The following is a 12,892-nucleotide window of genomic DNA, read 5'->3' as shown; positions in this document are numbered from 1 at the left end:
TCACGTTGTCCAGCTGCCTTGTGTCAACCGTCGAGACCTTCAAGTTCCTGGGAATTACAATCTCTCAGGACCTGAAGTGGGCGAACAACATCAACTCCGTCCTCAAAAAGGCCCAGCGGAGGATGTACTTCCTGCGGCTTCTGAGAAAGCACGGCCTGCCACCGGAGCTGCTGAGACAGTTCTACACAGCGGTCATCGAATCGGTCCTGTGTTCTTCCATCACAGTCTGGTTTGGTGCTGCTACAAAAAAGGACAAACTCCGACTGCAACGGACAATCAAAACTGCTGAAAGGATTGTCGGTACCCCCCTACCCACCATTGAGGACTTGCACGCTGCCAGAACTAAGACAAGGGCGTGCAAAATCCTCTCGGACCGTCTGCACCCCGGTCACCAGCTCTTCCAGCTCCTTCCCTCAGGTAGGCGCTACCGATCAACGCAAACTAGAACTAGTAGACATTCCAACAGCTTCTTCCCTCTTGCGATCAACTTCTTAAACACCTAACCTATAATTCCATTACAACAAGCTGGCAATTTTTTGACTTGAGTTCGTTGTCACATTTCTGTGGGGCCAATTATTTATTACTTGTGCACTCACTGTAGTTGTCTCGCCATGCTGCACTATTTGCATATACTGGCCACTCATGCCAGAGTAGCATCTGCTCCATTTGCACACTGATTGAGGAGTATCTGTAACATTTGCACAACCGACATTGTCCCAGATGATCGCACTACTCGTCACTTTAAACCGCATACACTCCTTGAAGTCTCAGCGCCCTTTGCACAATGGTCATTGCACCGGACTATTGCAATATTAGTCGTTCGAACTGCTCTAAGTGCTAGAGGACTCTGCATCTTTTTGCACAATTGTTTTTTGTCAATGTCTTTATGTCCCCAAAGTGTTCTGTAAATTGACTGTTTCTTGTACTAGAGCGGCTCCAACTACCGGAGACAAATTCCTTGTGTGTTTTGGACATACTTGGCAAATAAAGATGATTCTGATTCTGATTCTGATTCTGATTCTGATTCTGATGTAGCTACCCAATCTGTAGCTCTTTCGCCCTCTTCCACCATTTTTGAAAAGATCTTTCCACTCACTTTGGTTGTCTTTGTAAAGTGATACATGTGGTGGTGTCCATTCTTTATGTAATGCCTTTGCTTCCAGAATTAGCGTTACTCCGGCTACGGAGCTGCTTTCCGCATCCAAATAGACATAAGTAATTGTGATTTTTTGTGGTGTTTTCCTACGTTTGTCTTCATACTTAGCGTCTGGTCCTGGTCTGGTCTTGTACCATATTGTCACATGTAAGTTGTCGGGTGTCATTCTATCTAGTGCGTCTGTAATGGCTTTTTGCCCCTCTGTTAGGAGGGCTGAGCCTGTCTCACACGGAAGTACATTCAACACATCCAGTGAGTAATAGTACAATGGCAAACCTATTCCTTGTATTATAAACGTCTCTTCGTTATTTATTTTGAATTGTCTTTTTACTACTATTCTTCCATCTTGAGTGGGTATCAAAGCTAATTTTAAAACCAATAGGGCATCTCGTCCCAGCAGATTTACTGGACATTCTGGAAACACTAGAATACTCATTTTGCATGATATGCCATCAGGGTCTCTTATCCACACTGGTAATGACTGTGGGACTGCTTTTATCTCCCCACTTGCTGCGCAGATCATTATTGATTTTGGTGACATTTGTATGCCAGGAATTTTGTCTTAAAAAGTTGTTCTAAATGCACCTGAATCCCACAGAAAGGTTATAGGTTTGCCATTTACTAATTACGTCACCTCTGGTCTGTCTGTTTGCATAATCAGTATTTCCTGAAGATTTAGAATTTCTTCAGTACTGTCATATTATAAAGTCAGTTCCATTTCCCCTTTGTCTCGGTCTTGTCATGCATTTGTAGTTTTTCTGTCTGGACAGTTTCTTGATATGTGTCCTTCCTTTCCACAACACCAACACTCCATTCTGTTCTGTCTGAATCTTCCTCTACCCTTTCCTTTTATCAGGATCCTGTTTTTGTCTTTTTTTAAAAAATTTTATTTAATTTAATGAACTTCCAATCTTTACACTGCAGTGTATCCCTGTTTTTTATTTTACTACTTCCTTTCCCCATTTGAAAGAATTTTGTTCAGTGTAATACTACCTAGGGTAGTCTAGAACACTGTTTCTTTTCAGTAGGACGGTGATTCAAATTTACTTTCTGTGGTAATTCTCACTTCAACTCTTTCGAGTGGAGAATTCTTGCCTTTGCATCCACAAAAGTCCACCGTTTACTTTCCCACTGTTTTGGTATGGAATGAAAAACCTAGTGGTTTCCCATTTCCCATTTACACTCTCATTCAAACAGTTTTCATTCACACTGGCTCGTCAGAGGACTCCGCCGTCCAATACGGAATTTAACTACGTCTGTCAACAGCTCGTTAGAGGACTCCGCCGTCCTATACGGAATTTAACTACAACGCCACAAAACTTTCCTAGTTTCTTTATTCACAGGGTTTATTAAACACGGAATTTAAGTACGTACAGGACTCCGCCGTCCCTCGACCACTTGCCAGTGACTAGTATTACACAAGGTTTATTCTGTCGCAGACTTCTTCGTCGCGCAATTCACTCACTCTTTAATCCTTTTTCCTAAAAAAATTAAAAAAATGTAACTCACCAAAGTTGTCTTCAATCCTGTGGATTATCGTCAACCTTCAGATCCCAGTTGAGGAGAACGAAGACCAGTCCCGGAAAGGGTCTCAATTGCCGTGGCCACGGTCTCTTAACTGGATGTCGGCTCCACAACTGGAATCCTCGGGTGTATTGACATCCGGCTCGAAGGACCAATTTAATATTGGATTTATCTTACCCAACATTATAAAAAATAGACACAAAAGGAATGAAGACGCTGGTTTCTTTTTCTCATGAGGAGGGCGTATGGGAGATTGTTCAGATTACAGCCTCTCAGTACGCTCTAAACAATCTCTCCCGTCGCTCCTGTATTTATTTGAAATAGGGAGGTTTCTGAGTTTACAAGACATAACGTACTAAGCTACAAGACATAACTAAGGGTAGGGTTTTAAGGTGAAAACGTGGGACCAACACCTGCCACGTCCCGGCCACGTCCTTCTCTCTGATGATTCCTGCTGAGTCATCTAATGTAAACTAAGCAAATAAATGATAACTTCTACAATATATTTAACAGGTTCCCTTCCGAGAGAACCGTTGACTGCAAATTGAGCAGGCAAACGGTTTCTCTCCAGTGTGGGTTCGTGTGTGCGTTGTTAAATGACTGCTATGAGTGAATCCTTGACTGCAAACTGAGCAGGCAAAAGGTTTCTCTCCAGTGTGTGTTCTTGTGTGAATTTTTAAGGTTCCATTTGCAGAGAATCTTTGACCACAAACTGAGCAGGCAAAAGGTTTTTCTCCAGTGTGGGTTCTTGTGTGAGTTGTTAAATGACTACTATGAGTAAATCTTCGACCACAAACTGAGCAGGCAAAAGGTTTCTCCCCAGTGTGTGTTTTTGTATGTGCTTGTATGTCCCTCTGCTCTCCTCATTTTGACCTTCTTCGATGGAAACTTGATGATTTCCTCCCGCTCTTCCTCTTTAATGTGGAAGAATGCTTTCTCATCTTTAATGTGAGGGCGCGCCAGCTCTTCTTCCTCTTTTATGTGATTAACTCTTGGTCCTCCTCTTCCTCTTTGATGCAAGGGGACTCTGGCTTCAGCTGCTCAGGATGAAGATCTTCATTGATGTCTGCAAGACACAGAAAGACAAACACACATGGGCCAAATCTCATTTATTTGCAACCGTTCTCCTTCATCCTGTTTACATGTTGGCGCCTCCTACCAGAAATCCCATCGAGGGGACGAGAACAACAGAGGTGCTAGGCGCAAAGAGGGAAAAAAATAGTTGTAGAAATGAGAACTCGGTGTTATTTCATGGCCGCGGCAACTAAAGATTACGTCACGTGACTTCATCTTCCTCCATCCATCTATCCATTTTCTTAATCGCTTATCCTCATTAGGGTCACGGGCGTGCTGGAGCCTACCCCAGCTATCTTCATGTGCCATGCGGTGTACACCCTGAACCGGTTGCCAGCCAATCGCAGGGCACATATAAACAGACAACCATTCGCACTCACATTCACACCTATGGGCAATTTAGTCTTCAATCAACCGACTACGCATGTTTTTGGGATGTGGGAGGAAACCGGAGTGCCCAGAGAAAACCCACCCAGGCACAGGAGAGAACATGCAAACTCCACACAGGCAGGGCCGGTCCCCAGAATTGTGAGGCAGATGCGCTAACCAGTTGTCCACCGTGATGGCTTTCCTCATCCTCATAGTTCATTAATATTATTGTGTTTCTCTCATATATACACAATATTTGATTACTGTAATTTTATGTGTTTATTTTTCTATATATAGCTAGTGCTAGTCGGTTCGATCAATATTTAATTAATGCTTGATAAGGAAAAAGGGGATCATCGACTTTAGGCGAACATAACAACCACTACACTATAGAAACTGTTGCTCTCGTGCTGTCTGTAAGCAGGACCAGCAAACCGCCTCGCGAGCTGGCATTGCCGATGCGTTCAGGTGCATTGACGCATGCTCGACACGAGGTGAATGCAGTACAAGGGACTGCTCGTTAGTATCTAGGGGATGCACGAAAGTTTCAAAGGGGAAGTAAATACCAAGAGAAAAAAAAGTCTGTCTATTGTTCTATGAGAGAAGAAATTACTTTTTTTTCATTATGTTATTTGTATGTCTGATTGCTGAAATGCAAAACAAACATTTCTGCTAAGAATGCTGCACAGTCAAAGAGTAAATTTGACAGTTATCAAAGAATTAGTAAACCAAATTATCTTTCTGCTGCTAACTAACCGATATGGAACTATGATGAATTCTGATTTTGATGTGCCTGTTATTCATTTTTATACAAACTTTTTATTATTATTTTTTTTTTTTACAAACATAATTTTTTACCTGAAATACATTTCAATCCTGAAGAGTTCAGTTACCGTTTTTTATTTTTAAATAAAGTCTTCACTGAATTATACCTAAAAGATCAAGCTTAAACCGGGAATGAAATAAGTGTGTAAATGAAGTGTTGTAGTTTAGTTGTTGTGATGTTTTCTGAAGTGTTCCTGAGCCCACATGGTGATATCCTTTCCACATTGATGTCGGTTTTTGATGCAGTAACGTCTGAGGGATCGAAGGTCACGGGCATTCAATGTTGCTTTTCGGCCTTACCGCTTACATGCAGTGATTTCTCCAGATTCTCTGAACCTTTTGATGACATCATGGACCGTAGATGATGAAATCCCTAAATTCCTTGCAATTGTACGTTGAGGAACATTGTCCTTAAACTGTTCAACTATTTTATCACGCACTTGTTCACAAAGAAGTGAACCTTGCCCCATCTTTGCTTGTGAATGACTGAGCAATTGCTCCAAAACAATTTGAATATCATGGAAAAGTTAATTTATTTCCATAATTCCGTTCAAAAAGTTAAACTTTCATAGATTATAGATTCAAGGCCCACAATTTAAACAATTTCATGTAGCTCATGCAAGCTGCAAACGAGTTACCTTTGTTTCGCCTCCGTCTGACTTCGTCGATCTTCGTCGGAGGAAGCTCGGGATGAAGCTCGTCAGGCTATCCAAACGGGAGTTCACTCATCACGACTCCGGATCCCATTCACTCAAATCCTGGTCGAGAGACGATCAGTTGGCAAGCGGCTGGGAGGATCTCACCATATGTATGGGCCGGCATTTTGCGCAATAGCTTTGCAACAAAGCGATCTGCTCGGAGCGTCATCCTTTATTCCCCCGCATGATCTAAGGCGTCATTCCTGTCGGTCGCGATCAGACAAGTTGCTGATAAAAGTACAAATCGGGCTTCCAGCCAAGCGTGAGCTCTCTGAGTTACCAACGACTCAATGAAAAAGGCAGGAAGAGGTTGCAACCTATTCACGCTCAATTTTAGTCCAGCAACACACACAATGTCCTATCTTCCCTTTTCATTTACCATTAGTGTTATTTTCTTTTTGTCGTAGTTTCCCCTCTAAGATTTAATTAAATATTCAATAAAAGGGGCTGCTGCAAACTACATTTCATAAAGATATGTTCTTGCGGCACATCTGCCTCACAGTTCTGAGGACTCGTGTTCAAATCCGGCCTCGCCTGTGTGGAGTTTGCAAGTTCTCCCTGCGCCTGTGTGGGATTTCTCTGCTTACTCAGATTTCCTCTCACATCCCAAAAACATGCGTAGTAGGTTGATTGAAGACTCTAAATTGCCCATAGGTGTGAACTTGAGTGCGAATGGTTGTTTGTTTATATATGGCAGGCGACCAGCACGCCTGTGACCCTTGTGAGGATAAGCAGTCCAGAAAATAAATTTCTTTTGGTGTTGTGTTGACTCATCTTCTAACCAAAACGCAGCACATTTCTCTAGCAGAGCAAATGTTTGGTAAACCAAAGCCTTTGGTTTATCTGTCGGCCCTTAATTGGGGCCCTTTTTACGTGCTTTGGATTGCGTCCTCTTTACGACTTGAACTTCATGCGCTATGTTCTTTTCCACTTCATTGACATTTCCCAAGTCCCACCTAATGGACTACCAGCAAATGTGATACAAGGTTAATCAGAACTGTCCGCCAATTCTAATTGAACCTAAACTGCCCAACCTCCAACAGTACCAACATCCACTTCACACAGACGCTGTTGACGGTATTTGCGTCATTACCCAACGATGGGGTGATCGTGTCGTGTGAAAATGTTGACCTCAAGGTCAACCGACTGAGTTTGTTGTTGGCGAGCTGTTAATTACACAATTGTTTGGGGCCAGATTCCATCCAATATTAACCCCTTTTTGGTTGTCGAGAGTTTTGTTTTGTTTTTGTATTTTGCTAAAGTGAGCATGGGTGGGACGATGTGTCACTTTATCAAACGTCTGGAGTGGTTTGTGATGAAAGCAATTATCAATACCACTTCATAGAATCAATATTATTTTGTGTGAACGTTGTGTTGCACCATTCTAAGATTTTGAGCAGCCTTCTCCCCTAATCGAATTCTGTCTCAAAAGTACTAATGTCTTTTATTTGCTAATGAAAACAGCTTCTGAATACAGTGGAAAATGCACTGAACACATTGAAGAACTGGTTTGATAAAATAATCACACAATTTAAACAAAACCAGGTTTATCATTTTTGCCTAAATAAACAAATTAAACATTAGGTGAAAATCACATTCTATTAAGACTGAGTATCCAATAAAGCACTTCTTGGAGTGGTAATTGATGCTAAGCTTTGTTGGAAGCCACATACAGACAACATAAAAAAAAACAATGTCAAATAACATTGCCATCTTCTGTAAAATCAAGGATGTTCTGAATATGAAATCATTATATAGACTTTACTGCTTACGATTACTTCCATACATGATTTATGGTGTTGAGATATGGGCCAACACATACAAAACCAATACTTAGCCTATTTTAAAGTTACCAAAAAGAGCTATAAGAATCATAATCAATCTGAACACACAGCCAACAAATGCTTTATCAATTTAAATACATGTACAATTCAAAACCTCACAAATAATGTTCAAATTACGCAATAATTTACTTTGCCATAGTATTTAAAAGCTGGTTCAAAATTAAGACTTATGATCTGAGGGGAACTGGTATTCTAAAAGAGGACCAATATAAAACAGACGCGTCTCTGTTAGTGGTGTTACTTTATGGAATGACTACGACGATTACCTAAAAATGTGTGGTTCGCTTAAAGTTTTAAAAGTATATTTTAAACAAAAGTACTGAAAAAATATGACCCAGGTATAACCAAATGAAATTGCATAAATATTGTAACTTTCGTACGAGTTTGACATCCGGGACAAATGTGTGCAATGCTTATTTGTTTAGGTAAAATGCGTTCTTTTTAAGACGACTAATTTAATTTCACTCTGTAAAAAGTTGAAATCTGTGTTGGTGCTTTGCAGGCTTTTTTCTTTTTTTTTTTTTTGCTGAACTATGTTTTTTTTGTCTTGTAAAGCTCGGCGCAGGCATAATAAGCCACGGCTTCGCATAACGCCTTTTCGGTTGGCTTAATCCTTTGTTGGTTTTCTGAAATGATTCTGTGAATGAAAGCTAATCGAATAAACCTCATCTAACATTTAAATTGAAACCTTCTTGATCACCTCCATTCTCACCGGCACATTGTGTGTCTCAGCCCTATCCTTACAAGAGAATCTTCGACAGCAAGTGGCGCACGCAAAGGGTTTCTGACCAGTGTGGGTTCTTGAGTGTCTTTTTAAGCTTCCCATGAAGGAGAACCTTTGACCACAAACAGAACAGGCAAAAGGTTTCTCACCAGTGTGGGTTACTGTATGACTTCTTAAGTGTTCCTTCTGACTGAATCTTTGACCACAAACTGAGCAGGCAAAAGGTTTCTCACCAGTATGTATTGTGTGTTTTTTTTTAAGCTTCCCTTCATTGTGAATCTTTGACTACAAACTGAGCAGGCAAAAGGTTTCTGACCAGTATGTGTTCTTGTGTGTAATTTTAAGTGTCCTTTGTGAGTGAATATTTTACCGCAAACTGTGCAGGGAAAAGGTCTCTCACCAGTGTGGTTTCTTGTGTGTAATTTTAAGCCTCCCTTCTGAGTGAATTTTTTACCACAAACTCGGCAAACAAAAGGTTTCACACCAGTGTGAGCTCGTGTGTGTAATTTTAAGTTTTGCTTCTGGGAGAATATTTGACCACAAACTGAGCAGGAAAAAGGTTTCTCACCCGTGTGGGCTCGTGTGTGTATTTTCAAGTTTCCCTTGTGTGTGAATCTTTGACCGCAATCTGAGCAGGCAAAAGGTTTCTCTCCAGTGCGGGTTCTTACATGACTTCTCAACTGTTTCTTACTCGAGAATCTTTTACTACAATCTGAACAGGCGAATGGCTTCTCACTGGTGTGGGCTCGTGTGTGTATTTTCAAGCTTCCCTTTTGAGTGAATCTTTGACCGCTATCTGAGCAGGCAAAAGGTTTCTCTCCAGTGTGGGTTCTTATACGACTTCTCAAGTGTTCGTTACGAGAGAATCTTTTACTACAATCTGAGCAGGCAAAATGCTTCTCACCAGTGTGTATTCCCATATGTAGTTTCAAATGTAAAAAAGGTTGCAAAATGCAAAAAAAGGTTGGGGAACACTTGCATTTTGGCAATGGCCGTTGAATTTGCATCCTTTGTTGTTCAGAGTTCCTGAGAGCATGGTTATTGGTGACCCTGGCTGACCGCAACCCCTGGCCGAGTACATTTCTAGGTAGGAGACAAGTAAGTAGGTACGCTATGCATTGTATAATAGTCACATGATTTGTATGCACACATTCACACACAAACATGTTTTTGTAAACTGTAAATCACAGGTGAAATCAAACTGTGTCAGCGACTCTGAATCTTGGTCAAAATTGTACCAAAACTTCCCAATTGTCATATGTAAAAAATGTTGAGCTGTCACAGAAGGATTGTTACCAAACCAATTTTTACAGGAACTTGAACCAACGATTGACTTCTGCTTTCCCAAACGAGTTATCTATAAATTTGTTGTGTATGTATAGGTAATATGATGAGCCAAACATTTATTTCCAGTCAGAACCATCTGAGGGAAATCGTAACTATGTGGCCCATGACACAAACCCCTGCGTATAAATGTATGTGTACAAGAATGAAAACTGAAAAAAAATAAAGTACCATATTGTATTTATTAATTTCTGTTGATGGGAATGAGGTAATTTTTTGAAATACTTGTTTAAACGGCTTTTATTGTGTGGACATCAGAAAGAATAGATCCAATATTTATAACAATGGAAAGCCAATTTCACAAATCTAACCACCATAATGTCTTGCTTTACACAAGCTGATTGAGTTTAGAGTAATCACATATTTTGATAAGGACATTTGCGCCTTATTTTTTAAATTTACTTCCAGGAAGCAATTTCCTGAGCTACATGTCCATATACCGTTAAGATCTTTCGTAATGATTATTATTAAAAACACGTGAATCATCTCAACACTTTTATTGAAATTGATAAGAACATTTTCAACATTTGATACAACAATAGTTTTCCAATTTAACTGCTTTAATAGTCCCATATTGATGAAAAGCATCACTGGTCTCAACACTTCATCATAGAATATATTATATAAAATAAATATTGAAGCCATAATTAACTACGATTACAAAGCCATAATTTGTTAACAATGATTACAGAGTAACTAAACAAGCCTAAATTAAAAAAACGTTTTTTTTGGTTGTTTTTTTTAAACAGATTTTGAAAAACGCACAAGAAATCACAATTACTACAAATAGACCTGACGTCACTGACAAATTCTAAAAAAGTGTATTTACTCTGTAATGCCATGAAGCATGAATGTTTCTAACTACAATATACATATTTGTACAGTATTATTTGCTGAGATAGCCGTAATTGAAGTAAAACTCACCGTGGCCTCTGTTGAGTTGAGTTTGCAACAATTATTTTTTTTGGTCCTGTTCGGCTGTTGGGTCAAGCAGAATGGAAAATCTGTATCCCTTTTATACCAGAACAGTTTTACTGTCACAGTGGAGTTTTTAAGCTTCCGCTGTGGTTTCTTAGTATTCGTCTTAGTACACCGTTTTACATGCATAAAGACTCACAGAAGTGTCCTGTAAATGCTGTGCCCGCACACGACCCAGACTGTATAACACTAACGCGACCGGTTATATTTTTGGGCAATGCACAATCGATTACAAATACAAGCATGTGATAATAGACTCACCCATCGAGCAGAAATGAAGCCACATCGCTCCTGTGTCCAAGTTCCTCGGGGAGTCTGAGTTGATGCCAGCCACCTCTCAAATAGTAGGTCCAATGCGTTTCTGTCAGATTCCCCACAGTAAACATCCGATGTCCAATGGACCGCCAGATCACGTCCGCATCGCGTCGGGCGGTCTCAATGGCCTATAGAATAGGTTGCATCTGCACGCCAAACCACGACCTTATATGGACGTTCAAGACTGTACTTTGAGTCGACTTCTTGCGTCTCTGTTTGGCCTTTCTGGTCTCTTCGCTCTGCTTTTGTTTCCTTATATTAGAAGACCCAGTTGCTGGCAAATGAGGGCCAGCCGACGAAAGCCTCCTCTTCCGCCACTATTTCCAGCGCCTCCTTGTGGCATAAATGCGCATGCACGAGAAAATGACAGACCCACTCCCGGGGCCACGGCTCCAGTCTGTACAGTGCCTAATTGGACAACTCTCAAATGCAATAACAACAACGAAATTCTCTCCATCGGTTTTGGTTTTCTGCGATACTGAAATAAAATCCCTTATATAACACTTATTTTCTGAATCCCTTTGTTGCATGTCTATATCTCCAGAGGTCACAAATGAATTGTCGTCTTTCTGTCTCATATCTCTTATAATACATATATGTTTCCTCTAGTTGATTTTGGTGCTTTGACATTTTAACTAACGCACTGTTTAACCCAGTGGTTCCCAACCATTTTTTTGTGCTGAATATTTTTGTCATACCATGAGTACCCCCCTCTCTCATACATATTTGATGAGTCTCCAAAAGTACCAAACTTACCGCAACTGGTTATGGAATGAAAATAATTTTATTGAATCTCCTTAATTTGAACATTTAAATCTCAGGCCTGTTTAAAAAAAGTCATGTAATCTGAGTACCATAATATTATAGTCATGTAACTTGATTACTTTTAATTACTCCAATATCAAATGTACTAAACAAAAATGACAAAAGAAATGAAATATCAGCACAATATATCTGTCTGGTCTTTCCGGGCCTATGAACGTTTAATATGCATGGTTTTGTAATGCGGGAGGAAGCTGGAGAACCCAGAATACAAATCCACAACTTCAGAACCTTTAGGCAGACATGCTAAACACTTGTTCACCGTGCTGCAGATATGACTGGATGAGCTGGATGGAGGGATTGAAAGACATTTGAAACAATTGCTTAGTTGCAAGAAAAATAAACTATTGGCTGCAGTATCTGGTCACCGTTTAGCCCACTTGCTGCTCTGTTAAACTCCTGACATGGTTGCTCAGCCCACGAGTGGGAACGTGGGATGGTGCTCAAATCAACAGCCAGCCTCTCTCCCCCCACATTAAAAATGTAATCCTGCGACATAATCCAATTTTTTAAAAAAATCCTGAATACATCACGCCGGTACATGGATTCTGTGACACCTGTCCAAGCCTGTTTCCTGCAATGTGCTTCTGTACCACTCGTTGGGAAACAGAGGTTTAAAACAGAATATCCGACTCTTAATCTTGATATAATTGTTTGACATGTCCGATTTAGCGGCACGGTGCACGACTGGTTCGGCCATCTGCCTCACAGTTCTGCGGACGCGGGTTCAAATCCGGCCACACCTGTGTATAATTTGCATGTTCTCCCTGTGCATGCATGGGTTTTCTCCCGGTACTCCGGTACATTATGAGAGTGCTTAAAGAGAAGGATGCTATTCATGTGGCACAGCTTGAAGCAGGCATCAGGTGCAGGTGAGATGGGCCTGGCTCAAGTTGGAGGCCAGAACAATAAAGCAAAAGCAATGAGGCAAATTCAATTTTAGTCTTAAATTTGTCCATCAACATGTACTTGAATGGTGTAAATAAATGTTTATTGCGTGAAGAAAATGTTGCCTTATTGGACTCTTCAGTCTTCCAGATTGCTGAATTTGTGTTAAAATATATATTTTTTTAAATCTCTGCGGAGACCCAGGGGATCCGGCGGAACGGTGGTTGACTGGTTAGAGCGTCTGCCTCACAGTTCTGAGGACCCGGGTCCAATCCCCGGCCCTGCCTGTGTGGAGTTTGCATGTTCTCCCCGTGCCTGCGTGGGTTTTCTC

The 12,892-nt window shown here is 40.7% G+C and overlaps 1 protein-coding gene across 1 annotated transcript; it reads right to left on the bottom strand.

The window, feature by feature from the left end:
* Positions 1-8,387: 8,387 nt before the first annotated feature.
* On the bottom strand, positions 8,388-9,134 carry LOC133397507 (gastrula zinc finger protein XlCGF49.1-like). The gene has a single exon (XM_061668469.1). The coding sequence runs from the start codon at positions 9,132-9,134 to the stop codon at positions 8,388-8,390; it is 747 nt and encodes a 248-aa protein (XP_061524453.1).
* Between the last annotated feature and the right edge of the window lie 3,758 nt (positions 9,135-12,892).

Source organism: Phycodurus eques, chromosome 22 (assembly GCF_024500275.1).
Source record: "Phycodurus eques isolate BA_2022a chromosome 22, UOR_Pequ_1.1, whole genome shotgun sequence".
In the NCBI taxonomy this organism is placed as follows: domain Eukaryota; kingdom Metazoa; phylum Chordata; class Actinopteri; order Syngnathiformes; family Syngnathidae; genus Phycodurus; species Phycodurus eques.
The sequence above is the reverse complement of the archived record's forward strand: the minus strand, read 5'-3'. Positions and strand labels throughout refer to the sequence as shown.